General features: G+C 54.9%; 4 protein-coding genes across 4 annotated transcripts; all 4 read right to left on the bottom strand.

Moving 5' to 3' along the window:
• Window positions 1–4,235: 4,235 nt before the first annotated feature.
• On the bottom strand, window positions 4,236–8,078 carry LBRM_20_4920 (conserved hypothetical protein; the record flags this gene model as incomplete). Its single annotated transcript, XM_003722993.1, has 1 exon — window positions 4,236–8,078. One exon carries the CDS (start codon window positions 8,076–8,078, stop codon window positions 4,236–4,238), a length of 3,843 nt encoding a protein of 1,280 aa, XP_003723041.1.
• A 4,463-nt stretch (window positions 8,079–12,541) lies between these two features.
• Window positions 12,542–13,189, bottom strand: LBRM_20_4910 (conserved hypothetical protein; the record flags this gene model as incomplete). The annotated part of the gene is made up of 1 exon (XM_003722992.1): window positions 12,542–13,189. One exon carries the CDS (start codon window positions 13,187–13,189, stop codon window positions 12,542–12,544), a length of 648 nt encoding a protein of 215 aa, XP_003723040.1.
• A 1,244-nt stretch (window positions 13,190–14,433) lies between these two features.
• Window positions 14,434–15,180, bottom strand: LBRM_20_4900 (conserved hypothetical protein; the record flags this gene model as incomplete). The annotated part of the gene is made up of 1 exon (XM_003722991.1): window positions 14,434–15,180. The coding sequence occupies one exon, from the start codon at window positions 15,178–15,180 to the stop codon at window positions 14,434–14,436; it is 747 nt and encodes a 248-aa protein (XP_003723039.1).
• Window positions 15,181–16,635: 1,455 nt separating this feature from the next.
• On the bottom strand, window positions 16,636–18,435 carry LBRM_20_4890 (putative serine/threonine protein phosphatase 2A regulatory subunit; the record flags this gene model as incomplete). Its single annotated transcript, XM_003722990.1, has 1 exon — window positions 16,636–18,435. One exon carries the CDS (start codon window positions 18,433–18,435, stop codon window positions 16,636–16,638), a length of 1,800 nt encoding a protein of 599 aa, XP_003723038.1.
• Window positions 18,436–18,945: the final 510 nt, after the last annotated feature.

Below are 18,945 nucleotides of genomic sequence, written 5' to 3'. Positions count from 1 at the left end.
GTGTGTGTGTGTGTGTGCACGTGTCTGTGAATCAGCGCGCCGCTTGAGTCGATTGTATTTCTTCGACTCTGTTAAGTGACGTTTTTCTCTGTTATTTTTTTTTTTTTTCTGTAACTTCACTGCAAGTGTTCCCCAGCCCAAACACGCGCGTGCGCACAGAGACCCCACAGCAGTTTTCTTGTTCGTCGCTCCTCTTTCTTTTAGTTCGCATGTTTACCACCTTCCTCTTCAAACGATGAGGCTGGAGTGCACAGGGAAGGGGAGGGGGAGGGGAGTGGGGGTGTCTTTTTGCTCGATTGCGTGCCTTCGGCTTTCGTCCGTTCAATTGCCGTTCGTTTCCGTGGAAGTTTTGTTGATGTTATGTGGGCCTGTGCTGAACTGTAGTTAAGTGACTCCTCGTTTGACTTGTGAAAAACCCAGCACGAGACGCACCCACGCGCAAAGGCGCTTGAGAGAGCGAGAGAGACCAGCCTAACTGAGCAGATTCTCATTCGCTTCCCCAGACGTCCTCAAGTACCGCAAGCATTTTTTTTCCCTTTCCCTCCTTTTCTTTTTCCCTGTTCGCTTGCCTTCGCCGGTGATGTGTCCTCGTCGTCGACACAGATGGTGAGACAGACAAGAGCAAAGGCCACGACAGCGGAGAAAGAAAAGAGCAAAGCAGAGAAGAAGAGCAATGAGAATGAGAAGAGGGCAATGAGAGAGTAGAGAGACGGGAGGGGGTGGGTGGGGACAGAGGAGTGAGAATGATCAGCAGCACAACTAGCAGCAAGAAAACAAATAAGAAAGGGTTGGAAACGCTCTGCTGAAACAAAAAAAGGGGGATGCGCCAACGCGGCAACGAGTCGGTCTAGAGCTCTGGCAAAGAGCCTCTCTGTGTGTGGATGAACGGATGAATGGCGACGAGCAGACACCAGGACAAGCGAGCAAGCAGCACGCAAAACAGCTGGAGTGGGGGGAGTCAAATACCCGAATAAAAAAGCTCACAGAGCAGCTGCGGTAGTAATGGCGACTGATAGAGATGGGGGAAAAGCTGAGAAAAGTAAGAGGAGCGGGGGTAGCGCAAGGGAGACCCAGAGGCAGAGTCGAGTAGAAGAAGAGCTGTTGTCGCGGATGCACTTTGCTTCCGCTGCTGCGGAGCGATTATGATGCCGGTACAGCTGTTCGTTTTCCTGCTTAAGTCTTCGGGGTGAGCGAGAGAGCGGTGAAGGATGGTAGGGCATGCAACTGGAAAGCGGAGTGAAAGTGAGTGGAAGAGGAGGTGAGGTGGGTGAATAGATGAGCTCAAAAGGGAGAAAGAATACACAACAGCAAGGAAGCGAAGGCCTGACGGCTGAAATAAGCACAATGGAAAACAGTAGCAACTCACTCACAGACACACAGACAGCAGCAGAGAAGCACGGATTCTTTTCTGATGCTTTGCACGCTTTTTTTTTAGCTTTTCTTTTTGACCCCTTTTCAGTATTGTGTGCGTGTGCCGCAGAGAAAAAGTCCTCACACTGTGTAGCACGTGCATAGCAGATGAGTGAATACGAGTCAATTAACTGGCTTGGCCACCCCCATCGTCAGTGACGGTACCAGGGGTGACAAAGAAGCTAGAGAGAGACAAGCTGACACACGCGGCAGTGTGCACCTCTTCTTTCTCTTTTCTTCTCTGTCTCTTGTGTGTTTAGTTGAGTTTTGTTTGCTTGTTTCGTTGGTGAGGAGACGTGGGTGGTGGTGGTGGTGGGGGGGGGGGGAGGGCAGGTGGTTGAAATACGTAAAGCAATCCGAAAGAGAGAGAAAAGGCGAGAGGAGGGCGTATGGTCTTGTTCTTTGCTCGCTTCTGCGCTTGTTTGGAGAGGGAGAGAAGAGGCATTTTTTTTTTTAAAGGGGAAGAGTGAAAAATGATCGAATGTACGTTGTGCGACCATACGTACACACACACACACCGATCAACACAGTTGTGAAGCAGAGCAGGTGCCTCAGAGAGCGAAACGCACCGGAAAATAAAAGAAACAAAAGAGGAGAAAAAAGAAAGGTGAACCACAGCTCGAAAGCCTATGAGCTCAATCGGCAGTCGCTGAGCACGCGTCTCTTACACACATCCGCAACCCTACCCATACCCAATCGTTCACCAAGAGAGCCCCCTTTAGCAAGGGGTTTGCGCCTTTCAGTCACCAGTTTCGTTTCGTCCATCCACCACTATCCGAGAGAAGCAAAGAGGGGTATTCGTTTCGCTCTCCACATGTGCAGGTGAATGTATATGTATGTATAGATGTGTGTGTGTGTGTGTATGTGTATGCCCACAAGCACACCTGAAGAGTAACTGCAGAGGACAGTATAGCGGGAAAAAATACCTAGAGAAATAGGAAAAGAGAAACCCGTAGAGATGAAGCAAAGTGCCCAGAGCTAACAAAACTGCATCCGAAAGGTGAGAAGACGAGAAAGGAAAAATAAAAACAAAGAAGATTCAGCAGTCAAACTGATTGGAAAGCAAAATGAATTGAACAAACAAGAGAAGAAAGGGGGAAGGGGTCAGACAGCCACATTACGCAACTATAAAAAAGAAAGCGTAGGCAAGCGTCGAATTCGAGCCGCGTAGCAATCCCCTTCACACATGGGGAAAGAGAAGAAGGGGAGGGGAAGGAAGCAACTAACCAACCAAACCAAAAAGGTCCAGCCACAGGCAAAAGTATGCGAAAGCACGACTTGCAACTGAGGGAGGGAAGCGAGCAGGAAAAAGAACACAGAAGTATTGACTCAAATGAAAGGGGCCACCGCAAACAGCAGCAGCAAAGCAGAGCGACGAAGAGAAGCCGAAAATATGCATCGGGAATGCCCGCGTGCAAGTATGTGGGTTGCCTTGGAGTGCCCGTGCACGCACAGGAGGGAGAAGGTGAATGAGGTTGCCGGTGTTTTTGTGCCCCGACAACCTCCAGCCCGCTGTTTTGCTGCTGGCGCGAAAGGCGAGGTGGTGAGCTTCAAGAAGCGGAAAACTTGAGCAGTAAAAAAAATGAGAAACAAATGTGACTCTCTGGCTTTCCCTTTCCCACCAGTGCCTGTTTCATAGACTTTTCGCGTGCTCCTTCTCCCTTGGTGCCGAAGGTCTGCTACTACCTTCGCAGAATGGGGTCCTCATTGTGTGGGCGAAGAGAGACTCAGAGGAGGAGGGAGAGGGCCAGCGTGGGGGCGAGGGGGGTAAGAAAGAGGTGAACAAGAGTGTCATCTCTCTTGTTGACTATGCGAGTGTGTGTGTGTGTGTGTGTGTGTGTGTGTGTGTGGGCGTGCATAAAGTGTTTTTGAGGATTTTGGGGTGCCTGTTCGTGGGTCTGCCTTTGCCTGTAGCCGAGGCGTGGATGGGTGGGTGGGCGGTGGAGCGGAGGAGTGGAGAGAGGAGCGGAGAGAGGGGATGGGTGGAGCAGTGTCTTGACACAGGGTTGCCCGAGAGTTTTCTCTCTCTCTCTCTGTATGTGTGTGCCTGATTGCATTTATACCAGGAATGCACTTGTTTGGCGCGTCATCTTCTTTCTGCCTTCTCCTCGGCACCTTTTGTCTCCCTTTCCGTGTTTTTCTTTGTCTGTGTCTGTGCGTCACCATCAGCACCGCAGCGAGAGGAGGGAGGGGGGAGGGGAGGGGAGGGGAGGGGAGGCACGGCGGCAATTCGAACACCAAGGGAAGGAGAAGAGAAAAACAAACGACCGACAACAGCAATAAAAACGCTAAAACAACGCGAAGGCAGGAAAAGAAACGAACGGAGACGACAACGAAGAAAAAGAATATAACAGAAAGAGAGGTAATCTCGAAGCAACAGAGGAAACACAACACCACACAGCAAAGAAAGAGAGAGAACAAATAAGAAGTGACATGGACCACAACCCCAATGGTAACAGAAGAACGCCCAAGAAAGAACGCATACACAAAGGAGGAAAACCACCACCACCACCACCACCACAGCAACCGAAGCATCAAGTGGGAGGGGGGATGCAACGCACTTGCCATGCACAAGTACAGGCAGGTCGGCGTGCATTTTCTGTCTTTACAGCATATGCGAGCAAGCGCGAGAGGGCAAGAGAGAGAGAGAGGGAGTGTTAAAGTGCTTCCTTCTTCATCTCTTCGTAGTCGGATGGGAGAAAGGAAACAACTAGCGCGAGAAAGAGGAAGCCCCAGTAAGAAAGGGAGCGAGGAGTCGGTAGTCTTCCTTCCCCTTACCCTGACCCCTTCACGAACAGCTATTGCCTCTTGCGCTTCGATCTTCTTTACTGGGTGCGGAAGAAAAACTGACCGCTTGAGAAAAACTGGCTGCCGTCCTCGTCCTCGTCGTCATCGTCACGGTCGATGCCGCCGTGACCACGGATGGCCTCCATTGTAGCCGTCGCAGCCGCAAGCGCGACCGCGGCGTCGTCGTCATCGTCGTTCATTGCGGCAAAGTTGTACGGGTTCATCTTCGGATGCGTATTCACCGCTCCCGGGGCGGCCGCCTGATCGCCGATCGTTCCTGCAGCACCAGTAGAAGTGGACTGAGGATTGGTGCTGGCCGACTTGGCGCTTGTGTTGCTTGCACTTGCCGTTGGCCCTGACGATGAGGCCTCCTTGCCAGACGTGCTCGTCGTGGGCGCAGGCTGCGGTTGGAGCTGCGCGTACATGTTTTGCATATTCGGGTGCTGCATCACTGGCATGTGTGACAGCGACGGCGACATGGCAGAGCCGAGTGCTGCGCTGTAAGGCGCTGGTGGCGCGGCGGCGCTGCCTTGTTGCTGAGGCGTGCCAGCGGGTGTGCGAGTGGAGCTTTGCGGGCTGAAGCCTTGCGGGTTTCCCCCTGCTGCCATGTTGGTTATTGTCTGCTGCGGTTGCTGTGCCTGTTGATGCTGAGTCATTTGCTGGGTCTGATTCTGTGTATGCTGTTGCTGTTGAGACTGATAGACCCGCCGAGCCTGCACCATCAGCTGCGCCTGCTTCAGGAGTTGCGCTTGCTGCTGCTCGTTGAGGGGCGCCTGCTGAGCCATTTGGGCCTGCTGCTGGAGCTGGCGTAACAGCTGGACTTCCTCCTGCGCATCCATGAACTGCTGGTAAGCTTTCTGGCCTTCAGCCTGTTGCTGCGCCTGTTGCTGCACATGCTGCTGTACTTGATGCTGCGCTTGCTGTTGGGCTTGTTGCTGCGCGGCGGCCATGTTCATCATTCCAGGCATCATACAGGGGTTCATGTAGACCTGCTGCGGCTGCAATTGTGAGGCTTGTTGAGGCGGTATAGCGGTCATCATATACTGCTGTTGCTGCTGCTGTGGCTGCGAGGCCTGCGGTGTTGGCGCGGACGCGATGGGCACCATCAGCAACTGCCCGCCGGGACCCATCATGTAGTGGTACTGCTGCTGTTGCGACTGTTGCACTGCTTGCGGCCCAGCGTGGGCAGCAAAGTACTGTGGCGAAGCACCCATCATCTGCTGCTGCTGTACGTTGTACATATGCATCATAGACGGAACGGCTGTCATCTGTGGCTGCTGCGGTGGTGTGCCGGAAGGGTTAGTGGCGCATGCGGGTGCGGCTTGAGGAGCCACCATAATTGGCTGGCCCGTCACCGGGTTGATCACGTATGTCGGAAGCACTGCTTGCTGCGGCGCAGCTGGGGCCGTCAAGACTCGGGAATTGCTCGGGACCTGCATGTACCCAACACCGGGCACGTACATGAGCATCGGGGCACTTGGGGTGGCAGCCGAGGTTGAGGCTCCCGCCGCCGTTGTCGGCTGGTTGACCGGTACCATGGCCATTTGCAGCAGGGATGTATTTTGGCCCATCGCTGCTGCCTGCGCAGTGAGGATCGGATTTACAGCACTGGCGGATGCAATGGATCCCGCCATCACATTCGGTCCACCACCCTGTGCCCCGCTAACGTGCATCACAGATATGTTGTGCAGCATCTGTGTCCCCTGCGGGAGCAGGGGCAGGTGGGATTGGGCCGCTGTAGCTGCCGCGGTCTGCTGCGCCTTCTTGTGCTTCTCCTCCTCGGCAGCAAGGCCCTCCTTTACCCAGCGACGCACCGTGGCAGCGACAATGGTGCTGCCCATCACGCGCTCCTCCTCGCGCTCAAGGCTGCCCTCCTCTTGCAGGGCGTCGCGACGGCTCTGGTTGAGGTGGCGGCGCTCCTTCATTAGTGGCCCCATATCACATCGGATGTATGAGTTCTTGACTGTCTCGTAGGCAGCCGTTTCAGCAACGAGTTTCATCATGCGTGCAAGCAGTGCGCCGTCAAAGACAACTTCAATTCCTCGCTCGCCAGAGCTCAGCTCATACAGGGAGACCTCAGGCATACTGCAGTGCGTCTTGCGATAGATTTCGTCTTGCGGCTCGATCGTCTTCTGCTTGCGCTGACGGCGGCGGCTGCGGCGCGTGCGACGACTTGTCGCAGAGGTAGAGATGTTGCTAGGCTTCACATCCTTTTCCCAATCCCCCGCGGTGTCGCGTGTCGAGTCGGCCGCCCCCTCGTCTTCGTTCTCGCCGTAGTCCGCTCTCTTCGTCGAGTTCTCCGCTGATGTCACCTCGGCAGCATCGCTGGGTGCCCCGTTCTTCTGCCCATTATCCTCTTTGTCCAAGTGTTCCCTGTCTTCTGAGTCATCATCGCGGGCATGCCGGCGCGACCTCAAGAGCTCATCACAGGCCTTCGTCGGGGCATCTCCGTCAGCCGCCACAGGCCCGATAATCTCTGCTGACCCATCACCGACAGTTATCGTTGTCTCCAGCGAAGGAGCACCACCACACGAGGCCGTTTCACCGCCGGCGTTTGTCGCGGCGTGCCGCTCGCTAAGACCCATTTCCTCCACGAAGTCCATGAGCGGAAGTTGCTCCTGTAGCATCTTCAACTGGTGCACATGGTCCTTTGACAGCATTACGTGAATGTTAAGGAGCTGCAGGTGAGCGTAGTACGCGTTTTCTACCTCAGGGGAGTGTACGGGACGCTGCAGCATGCTGCTGGTCAGGTATTGAGAGCGGAACATTATGCTGGCCAAGAAGACGACCGGCTCCAACAGGTGCACGTACTTGCTCTCATCCTGAAGGATCAGCTCGAATGCTACATCCAGACCCTTAGAGCTACACTCACTGACGCGGGGTACGTGCAGAGGCGGCTTGGACTCCGGTCCGTACATCTCCCTCGACTCGTAGTCCACAGCTCTCGGCTTCGAGAAGCACGAGAGGTACCCAATGCAACGCAGTCGACGGCTCTGCACAGTCACCCACTCCGGTGAGGACGGAATGCCTCCCCCACCGTTGCTGGAGGTGGGCATCTGCAGCCCATTAGGTCCCGCTGTCGGAGTCGGCACATTGAGGGCCGTCAGAGTGTTATTGTTCTGAGTGACGTTGGGAGCTGTTGTGTTCTGCTGTCCCGACGAGGATCGACGGCCTGAGGTGTCAGGCTCAATGATGCATATCGCGCATGGCACCGGGCGCAGCATCGGGGGCGGGGGAGGCACCGTGGACTGTTGTGACATGGGCGATGGCCGTGAGGAGTTACCAATCACATGAAGGGTCGCCAGATCCCCCTTCACATTCCCACCAGCCGCTGGAGCAACTCCGGGGCTCTTTGCTTTCTCCATGGCCTTGGTGGAGCACGCCCGCTTCTCGTGCACCTTCGCGCTCGCTAGTGCAGCTGAGTCATACAAGACGCGAGTTGCCGTGACGAAAGATGCCTCGATCTCGTTCAGCAGTTGGTCCATGGCCTTGTAGGCGTGCACAGCCTTCCGTTGCGTCTCGGTGATGGAGTCAAAACTTGCGTTACTCGCTATGGCGGAGTTGGGCGCCAGCGGCGGCGGTTGGCCGGCGGGTAGGATGATACTGCCAGACGCATCGTTCAAGTTGTGGAAGGACGTCTGCGCAGAGATATCGGTCGAGGGAATGCCGCTCTGCATGGCCTGGAGGGCAAGCGCGGTCGTGTTGGGTGGCCCGTTGAAGTAGAGCTGCGCCACCGCATCCTTCAGTCGCCTGTTCATATCGTTGAAGTGACGCCGCAGGAGCGGAACGAGGCACACCTCAGTCGTGCCGCCGTTGTTGGGATGCTGCGCCGCCGTTGCGAACAGGAAGTTCGGCGCATCATGAGAAGGATAGCCACCCATTTTGTTGTTCTTGATGGAGAGTGTTGTTCACGTCTCTCCTTTCTGTCTGGTTACCCTTCACTCTTTCCGAGACCTACGGGGAATGGTGTTTCAGTACCGAGTGTATGTGTCCGTTACGCTCCAGCGACCGTCACGAAGAAGAGAGGCGTTGTGGGTAGGTGAGAAAGCGGTAGACCAACTCGCGCGGTAGGAAGACGAGGAGGCAAGTCGAAGCGAACCAGCAAAGAAGAAAATGAAAAGAGAAAAAAAGGAACACGGGACCCGACAACAACAACAACAATCAAACTAACAAAAAAACACAAGAGCTCAACGGCGATTCTCACGTGCGGCTGCACGCGCACACACACACACAGAGAGGCAAGAACTATAGAAAAGAAAAGATGTGCCAATAAACGCTAGTCAAGGTGAACAGCAACAAGAAGAAACATAAACAACACACTCACTCACTCACTCACACGCACAAAGTCCAGCAATAAAGCTCAAAAGTGGGACACTGCAACACGCACGCACCCACCGAATGGGAAAAGAAAAAAGGCAAGCGAGGCAAATAGACGTAAAAAAGGAGACAACCACAAGATAGAAAGGGGGAAGAGACACAGAGAGATACAGAGAGAGAGAGAGGGGGAGGGGGGAAATTGACAAATAAACCCAGTGTAAAGGCACACACCCACACACACACACATCCACATAGGCACGCGAGCTTAGACAAATACTTGCTTCAACGCATACACACAAATACCGAGGAGAGACGAACACTCTGGAGGAGAGAGAGAGAGGGGAGAATAGTGATCAGCGGGGAAAGGATAATAGAGAGAGAGCAAGCGAGAAAGCGAGAAAGTTCTGGGGAAGGAAGAGCAGACGTAAAGCCAAGCACAGCTGAAAAGGCGAGCGCGCTGAGAAACACCAAATCGAAAGCAAAGGAGAAGCCTCCTGCTTTTCGTCGGGTGCTTCTCCTCCTTTCTTATCTTTCGGTCTTGGTTGTTTGCTTTTACGTTCTGTGTGTTTTCCCCCTTCACATTCTGTGTTTCCTCAGTCGTTGGTGTACGCGACTCTGTCGTTTCCGTCTCTGATATTTTCCTTTAGTCTTCTTCTAGAGCACTTCCTTCTGTTTTGATCTTTATCGTCTTACTGCTTGCGATTTACACGCACGAGAAGAAAAAGACGCACAGTCGGGCGCACCTGGACTCACGACGAGAATGTGAGAGAAGCACTGTGACCAAATATATATACCCTCGACGACAAGCACACACCGTAAGAGAAAGAGAGAGAGAAGGGAGGGAGGGAGGGGGATAAAACGATGCAGCGACGTTTTTTTTTCACTCCCCCTTTTTTCGGTCGCTTGCCAACCGTTTTCCCTGGGTTTCTTCTCTATTTTTACCCCGTCTCTTTACTTCCTCGTTGTCGCTGCTCGCTCGGTATCCTATTTTGTGTGGGTCCTGGTCTACCTGGCTTGGCCCTGTTCGGTGGTCAGCCCTTGCGATGGCAGCGGCGCCGGTTTTCTATCCCGCTCACTAAGAAGCAACAAACAAACAATCAGGAGAGAAGAGAGTGTACACAAGGCACACCGGCGTGGGGACGAGGAGAGGGAGAAAGAGGGCGAGAAAGACACCCAAGAAGGGAAAAGGAAAGCGAAGGGGAGTGAAAAGGAAAGCCAAGACAGACACACCAACAAACAAAGGGAGGTCGTACACCTCTCTCTCTCCCGTCTCTTCAAGCACTACCGCAACACAAGTCGGAAACAAGAAGAAAAGAAAAACAAGAGAATGTGAAGTTTTTAAAATAGCGCGGCAACCGCTTTTACTATGTGCTTGTAAGTGGGGGTGTGTGCTCCCTGAGTCGCACGCTTGGTCTCACACCCTCTGGCCCTCTTCTTTATCTCGTGTTTCTCCTCCTGCCGGGATGAGAGATGGCAAAAAAACAAAATCAAGGTAGAGAAGAAGGGAGAGGGGAAGAGGGCGTTAGAGAAGGAGAGTGGTTAAAAAGCGCTGGAGAATTGTGGAGAGGACCTGCTGTGGGAATGGCAAACGGGGAGAGGGCGAGCAGCGAAGAGATATGGGGAGAGGAATAAGATACACACACACACACAGACACAGAGAGAAATTCACACACGAAGAGGGGACCTGGCGGCTCAAGAGAGTCTGATTCTAGTACCTTCTCCCCCCTTCTGCTGAAGCTTGTGCGTATGTCTGTATGTCTATCGGTGCGTAGGTGGACGGGGCGTTGGCTCGCGTACCGACATATATATATATATATATGTGTGTGTGTGTGTGTGCGTGTGAGGAGGGGGGAGGAAAACCACAAGAGGAGAGCAAAATAAGACAAAAAGGAGAATCCAAAAGGGCCGTGAGGGCAGGGGAAGACTCTGGTGTAGAGGTGTGCGTATGTTATCAACTGGGGAAAGAGGGAGGGAGAATGAAGCGAAAGGAGAAGCTGAGAGACAAGCGCACAAGAGGAGGAGAAAAAGAAGAAAGGCTTCTGAGATGCAACGACGACGAGGATAAGATCAGCAAAAGGGAGAGGTGGAGATAGCGGGGATAGAATGCACAGACGAGCGAGAAAGAGAGTGAGGCTGAGAGAAACAGGCAGCTGAACCCAGTGCAGCGTTCCTATACGCGAGTAAAGCACAGAAACAACAAGACGACACCCGTAACACACAAGGAAGGCTCCAGTGAAAGGAAATGGAAGAAAGAAATAGAGCGAGGGAAGCGCGGCACAGGACACAAGGTGTCGTGAGCCTCTTCGGGCAAAGACTTTTTTCCCTTTCCACGTCGTTATTTTCTTCTACTCTCTCCCCTTTGCTCGCCGGTGTCTACGTTGCCGACGTGTGTGAAGACCGTAGGAGAGGGGATGGAATGCGCGCGTACGTCTTCGTGCCTCTGCTTGCGTGCCTACGCGTAAAGGCGACCTCACTGATAATAGGTCCACTTTCTCTCCCTTTCTCTCTCTCGCACGGCGAGAGACTCTCGCCTGCCCAGAAATCAACAACAGAAGAATGGCCTCTTATTTGTTTCCCCTCCCCCACTTCCTACGCTCTTCCTTTCTCTGTTCGTTTTTTTTTTTTTTCGGTAGTGATGGTGGTGGTGGTGGTGGTGGGTTCGTCTTTTATGTTTATGCGCGTGTGGCAGACGAGGAAGGGAGGGAAGCGGCGAAACGACACGAAAGAGGAGGGAGGTCAGAGAAAGGAAGGAAGGAAAAAACACGACACAAAATCTGCGTGATATGTTGCGCGCGCGCGCGTGTTTGTGTGTGTGTGTGTATGTGTCGGTGTGTGACGTGCTGATAGCTGCAAATGAGGGGACACAGGGAGGCGCGCCGGCAGTGAAACGCGAACGAGCAAAGACGCAGAGAGAGAAATTGACAAAGAGAGAAGTTGAGCAGTTATTCGATTGGCTCACATGATGTGGGGCCCGCCTAGCAGAGAGAGGGAGCGAAGAAAAGGGACATCACGCTTTGCATCAAGTCCTCTAGAAGGCCAACGGTGAGAGGGGAGGGGGTGCCGCCGACCCCGCTTCTTTGAGGAGCACTGTGGCGTGCAAGTCAACCCCAAAGAGAGGGTGAATGCCATGTGACGCCAGAATGCGGTTGATGCTGTCAAGACGCTCTCAAGGAATGAGAGCGCGCTGGCAGGAGGCGGCCTTGGCGTTTTCACGTCAATGGTGGCTCTCCTAAAAACTTGTTTGTGCCTTTAGTTGCAGCACGAAACTGCCTCCTTTCCCATTTTCCTGCTTTTTTTTTTGTTGGGTGTTGTTTTCGTATTCAGATTCCTACTTGTACTTCATTGTGTGTGTGTGTGTGTGGGGGGGGGGGCGGTGCGGGGGTGAAAACAGATGCCCTTGCATGTTCGCACATGGGTGCTGCTTCATTGGCAAAGTCAACATGGTGGGTCGTAGAAATCAACCACCGCACAGGGCTTACTATCCATAATGTTGTATTTACCTTCTCGAAGATGTCCAACACGGACACGGGGAGGGCGGGAGGGGGAGGGGAGAGTGCAGTAGACATACGCACATACAAAGACACAGATCAACATGCAAAGCGGCGGTGCACACGGACAAGTGAACCATGAATACCAGGAGAGGATAGGCGAGATACAGAGTAAGCCAGACAACAACCTTTACCTAGGATGACCGCCAAGCTACCCAGCAAGGTTGCACACGACCCTAGCAAGGGCAGCCGTCGTTGAGCGAAGGCAGTGCATCCACAGATTACGCGCCTCTCCCCCTTCTGTGCACCGACGGCAACAGCAGAGGGAGAACGAGCGAGCAAGAGAGAGAGAGAGAGAGCTTGCCGGAGGAGGGGGTCGGATCCGTGCGCATTAGGCAGTGCGTACACACACACACACACACACACACACACACACAAACGCACACACCACCGTGTGTGCTCCACCGTCCGCTGCTGCAATCTCTCATTTCTTCCACCGCCGTGCACGACCTCCTCCCTCTTTTCTGTTGCATTCGAGTCTACGCCAAGAAGGCGTTATCCTTTGCTATCTTCGTCTGTAGGCGCGCGCGCCACTTGTCCACGAAAGATGCTGGCATCACAACATAGTCGCCAGGCTCGATAGAACTAATGCCACTGGTGCCGCTACCGACGCCCAGGGTGATGGTACGGGCGTAGCTCACAACAAAGCCGTATAGATCCTCGAGAATTCGCTCAGCGATGGCAACCTTGGTGGCCACCTGCGACTGTTGCAACGCTTGCTCCTGCGTGAGGCCGAGGTTCTGCAGCTCCTCCTCCCGCTCCAGCGCTAACCCCAGCACGACGCGGGTTGGTTCGGAGGTATTGAGAAAGATGGCCGACACTTTAACGATGCAGCTTGCCTGCTGCTGGGTGAGGGCGCCGACATACTGAAAGCTCATGGTGTCCTCGCGGGCGAGAAAGAGACCGATGCCGTGGCCGGGCGGGAGCGGTTCTGACATGGTGAGAAACACGACAAAGCTCTCCGGTGCCACGCCAAGGTTGACGGTCCACCGCCCGGTATCGACCAGGGAGACATTAGTCTGCACGGGGTAGCCGGGAATGATGACGCCGAAGAGAGGCGATGGGGCGCTACTGAGCGGCGCTGTATAGGGTGCTGCTAGTCCCGGCGGTACCTCCGGCCACTGCATTCCGTTGATGCCCTGATGCAAGAGATCAAGATATATAAAGGTAAGACCACCATACCATAGATTATGAGGCCAATAAGAGGCAGGCAGAGAGATTGCGTGGGAAGGGGTAGGACAGGGGAGAAGGATGGACAAGGCGCGTCCACCCACTCTGTACTCAACAAGTCCCCCCACGCGCGTGGGCTCTAATACAGCCAAAACAAAACTCTATGCAAGCGGACCACCTGCGGCGTATGACACAGAGGGCGAACAGAAATGAGAGATAGAGCTAACCTCGGCGTAGGAAGTACCTCAGAGGGGAGAAGAAAGCAGGGGACGAGCGGCTTCCAGAAGGTGCATGTGGAGTCCTACCGTAGACGAAGCGTCATGCATAGATCAAAGGAGCGATGCGCGAGCAACACAGAGAGAGAGAGAGACGCCGAGGTTGCCTGGCATGGAGGGGCACATCTGACGCGGTGTCAGCCGCCGACTTGTCAAGCTCCCTGCCTACTCGTCTTTTTTGTCCCTCTCACCGGTACCCTGAAGACGGGAGGGAGACACCTCAGCTCGTGGCACAACAGGACCCGCTATCCCTCACTCTCTCTGGGTGAGAAAGCCACACAGGCCCCCTACCCCTGCCACTGCCGTACCACCGCTGATGCTGGCGGTGGGGCCCTGGACAGCGCTGCGTCGGAGAGACCTGCGACAGTGCACGCGTTCGCACCACCCACGTGTGATGGGCAGAGTGTCGGCGTGACTCGAACGCATCCTTGCCGGGAGGGGTGGGTGGGTGGGGTTTGGGGCCGGGGCCGTGCTTGGGCGACTTGGTTGACGCTTGGGAGTAAGGTGCCCCAAGAGCTGCTTCGCAGGACATGACTGGCTTCTTGGAAAGCAACGGAAGGTGGGCCTACCAACCTATAGATACTACTACCGGTCTTTCCTGCGGAATAGCTATTCAAGCGTCTTGTATTTTGCGAACATTTTCTTGTAACCATCGCGCATACTGCAGTGAGCCACCCACGATGCGCCGTCACTCCTACTCACACAAGCAGTACCTGCACAACTCACCACCCCGACAGGAACCCAAACAACAAGAAAAAAGCCCCCCAAGAGAACGTGGGCAGCTAACTTGCCTGCAGGCCTGAATTTCTCCCCGTTCGTTTGTGCATCCATGATGCGACGGACAGCCGCAGCGGTCGCAACGGGATACAGTAGGAGTATGCAGACGCAAGTGACTGGCAGGGGACGATGGATATCAATTTCCGCTCTCACAGTTTGGAGTTCTTTTCAGCGTGAGAAGACGCTTCCTGTGTCGCCGCATCGACTGCTCCCTCCCAGTGCCACGCGCAGTTCACTGCCCCTGACTCCATGACGTAGGGTTTAGTGTCCACAAAGGTGGGGTCAAAGGCGCGTATGTGGCCTATGTTGCTTACTAGCGTGTTCTGCAGTGCGATGATGTGGTCGTCAAGGCTCTGCGCCTCACGCGCCTGACGCTCTTCCTCTTGGCGCACTATCTGCCTCTTCGAATCAGCCTCCTGAGCCCGTTTCACAACCTCGTCGTGCCGCACCATCTGCTGCACCTCATGAATGCGACTCTGGTGCACGTAGTAGTAGTAGAGGTTGTCTGTCTGATTCTTCTCTGCATACGCCCACTTCTGCAGCTTCGCAATCTTGAGCACGAGGCGCAGGTGCCGTGCAGAGTCGAGAGGAACATCGTTGTGCTGCTTGCACAGCTCCCACAAGTCAAGCAGGCGAATCGGCTGGTGAAAGAAGAGCAGCTTCAAAACGTAGTTTCGGGGAAGCTCACCCAGGTCACGTGGCACGGCCTTGATGTTGTTCATCTCCAACGGCTTCTTGAAGAGCTCGCGGATATTGCTGTTGAACTTCTTAAAGTTAGCCTGGCGAATCATTGTCACCTCACTGCGGTACGGAACGGTAAGACGGTACTCCTTCCCAGGCCGCAGCCCTGGCGGGCCTTTTGGTCTGTTGCAGCATGAGAGCGTTCGGCGCAGCATCTTGGCATAGAGTCAATCGGTCGCAATTGCCTTCTCGTGTGGATGCTGCAACTGCACGGAGAGCAGGGCTTGGATTACTGACACTTCCTAGCACGACTGGCGCTGTCGATGGACTGAACCGTTCGGCAGGGCACTAATTTCACTGATGTGCCCATGCACGATCAAAGGCGCGTGTGCACTCACACACAGCACGTATACTCCGTGACGCTTCCAAAAATTCAAAGCGCTTGTGCTGTTGTCCCATCTAGTGGAACGCCTCCCAAAAAGTAAAACAAAAAAAAACAGAGAAAGTGAGGGAAGGAGCCGCCTTAAGAGCCGGTGAACGTCATTCTTAGAAATGAACCCACTGCGGCATCAGCGCGCATTTTCAAGCCAGAGGAGATAACAAACGAAAAAAGAGAGAAGAGGGGGAGGGGTGGTGGTGGTGAGCAGTGACGTGGGGAAAAGTCATATGTGAGATATGGAAGTCACATGAGCGGAAGCAGGCGCTCATTATCATGGACGAAAGAGAGAAAGTGTGGGCGTGAGCTGGTCTGTTGTGAGAGTTCTACAGCCTACAGGCTCCCCTCCGTTGCTGTTGCTGTCGCTGCACTGGTACACCTTGGCTATAACCGATAAAACAAGCAGTGTACCAACCGAGGAGGTTTGAAGCACCAAGGCGGAAAAAGCCACCAGCGCTTGGGAGAGATTGCCGTTTGTTGTGTGCGTGTATACACCACCCGCACTCAACGCACCTCTTGGTCCACGGACCCCATTTATTACCGCTTGACATACTTGTGCACTCACGCAGGAAACCTCTTTCTCGATGCCCATCCCCGAGGAGCTCAGAGGAAGGAAGGAAGGGGAGAGGAGGAGGAATAGGGCGGAGCTTTAACGTTCTCCTCCTCCCCCTCGCTCCGGGTGTCTGGTATGTACTGCACTTGCGTGGTAAAGAGAAGAGAGCCGGAGTGGTGGGAGGGAGGGAAGAACAGCCATACGAACTGAACACGAAACTGGGAAAGAAATAAAGCGTAGAAAAACAGCCAAGACAGGTTCTACTCGAGCAAACATACACACAAGTAGGGACGGCCACACGTGCACCGACAATACACCCACCCACCCACACATGCACACACCTACATATCCATGAGGCTACATCAAGAGTGCACCATCCTTGCTGTCCGCCATCTAATTCTTCCTTCTCCTTTTGCCCCTCTGGTCCCACTTCACCTCATTCGTCCCCAGTCAATGGCTGTGCTCAAGGCGTAAGAGGGATACGGCCAGGTGGTGGTAGTGGTGGTGATGGGGAGATGGAGAGGATGTCGCGTTGGGAAAAAAAGCATTTTCTTCTCGTTGAGGACAACAACAGCGTCGCGAGACGCAGGCATCAGCATCTGCGGCTGCACTCGCCGTGCGTTCCTTCCGCTGTTTTCCCCCACTCCTCGTGGTTGCCCCGCTTCTTGTCACTCCTTTCTTTTATTTCTTTGACGTGGATGCTTTTAGCGACGGTGCTGCCGCCGTCGCATCGCGTACGTCCACCTCGGCGTCTTCACTAAGGCTCCTCAGCACCGGCTTTGTTAGTCGCGCAGGGATCTTGTCAGCGCGGCTGAGCGCCATGATTGCCTTGGCCACGTTCAGGCGCACATTCGGCACAGGATCCTTGTGCAGCGTCACAAGTTGCGGCCACACCGCTGACTCGCATGCGGTCGTGTCGAAAGCGGCGACGTTCGCAAGGCCCGCGTACAGGTGGCAGAGCGCGACTCGATGGAGGTAGTTAGGGTCTGTCACGAGACTCAGAACCTGTGGCAGGAGCTTTGAGGCCGCCCAGTTGCTCCCGTGTTCGGCTACGAGCTTACAGCACGACTGCACTGCGGCGTCACGGATGGCGGCTACCCGGTCGGTCAGACGGATGATGCACACCTGCAGCACCTGCTCCGCGTTCCGCCCCAGCGACGTGATCACGTAGGGAACCTGTGTCACGACCACTTCCCGCACGCGCCATTTCGAATCCGCTGCGAGGTTGATGACAACAGGAACCAGGCTCGGGGCCAGCTCCTTTGCCTCCGGGGTGTTGCCCATGGAGTTAAAACCAGACACGAGCGCCAGCCGCACATCCGCTTCCGCATCCCGCAGCAGTGCGGTGCACGCTGGGACGATGGTAGTCCCCCAAAGGTCCTTGGCCACGTGCGCCACCGACTTCAGCACCGCGCTCGCGAGGCTCATGCGGACGTGGCTGACGTCATCGGACACGAGTCGAGTGCCGGTCACGAGAATATCCTTCTTGCCGGCGGCGTCTCGACAAGCGGCAAGCACGTTAGCCATATTGAACACCGCAGCCGCGCGAATCTCTGGCTCTGAGTCTTGGCACAAGGAGCGGAACACCGGCACAGCATACTTGACGACGTCCGGTGGCGAGAGAGCGGCCGCGAGGTTGCCTAAAGAATCTGCCGCCATGTAGCGAACGCGCCACGAGCTATCCGACGAGAGCGAGCGAACAGCTAAGAGGATAGCTGAGTGCTGCATCTCAGGGAGCATCTGAAGCAGGGACGCACACGTCGCCACCGCTTGCAGGCGCACACCGTCACTCTCGTCTTTGGCAAACGCGCTCAGGATCGGCACCAGCTCTGAGCACCCCTTCGGGCCAAGCACCCGGGCGAGGTGTTTGCCCATGGCAATGCACGCGGCACGCCGCACGAGGATCTCGTCGTCCTCGCAGAGCCTCTGAAAAAGCCTCATCAAGTCCGCGCGCGTGCTGGCGTCAGAGCAGGGATAGACGGTGGAGATGAGCGAGCAGGCGGTGCTGCGACACTGCGGCATCCCTTCACCTAGACGGCGGACCATGCTGATGAAGTCACCTTGCGCCTTTGCATTCGAGTCCTTGTGCTTGTTGTCAGCCGAAGACACACCGCTGCTGCCTGTGGTGCTACCAGGCATGAAAATTTGGTTTCCAATGAGCTGGAGAGATGCGACAGCCTCGTCGCGCACGGTCACTTCGTCCAGGCTACCCAGGATCTCTAGTGGGACCAGCAGACTGCTGGTGTACTCTACGCCTCCTACCTCCGGCAGCATCGTTCCCAGCGCGTTCGCGAACACGCGCAGCACCTCGTCGTTGTCATCGAGGTAGTCCGTGAGGTACAATAGGAGTTCGTCACGAGTACGCTCAGGGCCCAGCGTGGTGCTGATGAGGTGGATGCCGCGCATGCTGCTCAGGCGCGCCTCCGGGTCCTCGGACCGGAGGTTGTCGATCATGGTCTTTACAGACTCGAACTGCTCCATGATGATGATGGCGGTGCGCAGTGGACTATTCGTGTTAGTGGGATAGAGTACATACAAGGGGAGTCAGAGGAGGAGGAGGAGGGGATGGAAGAATTGGATCAGCCTTCAAGTGTGAGACACCCACACCCACACAGACAGATAGAGGAATGACCGAGAAGAGCAAGAGGTAAAGCGCACCACGCTCTCGCATGTACTTTCTCTAATAAGTGCATGTATTACTCTCTGTGCTGGTGGCGTACGTGCGTGCTTGTCTTGTGCAGACTAGGCGGACTCCCTCCCCCACACATACCTATGCCAACACACGCGTGCCCAGATACACTCCCGCAGCAGCGTCAAAACATACGATGCTAAAAGCCACAAGACCTTCGAGGTGCACCCGTGAGCGCAAGAAGGGAGTCACGTCATTCAGCCACGTCATTCAGCAGCGCGAAACAAAAACACAAAAGGCGCCAAAGAGAGGGAAAACGATGCGAGTAGGTCGAAAGACGCTGCCAACTGATAAGCAGAAAG

The sequence above is a fragment of the Leishmania braziliensis genome (genome assembly GCF_000002845.2).
Source record: "Leishmania braziliensis MHOM/BR/75/M2904 contig, possible fusion of chromosomes 20 and 34".
NCBI lineage: Eukaryota > Euglenozoa > Kinetoplastea > Trypanosomatida > Trypanosomatidae > Leishmania > Leishmania braziliensis.
The sequence above is the reverse complement of the archived record's forward strand: the minus strand, read 5'-3'. Positions and strand labels throughout refer to the sequence as shown.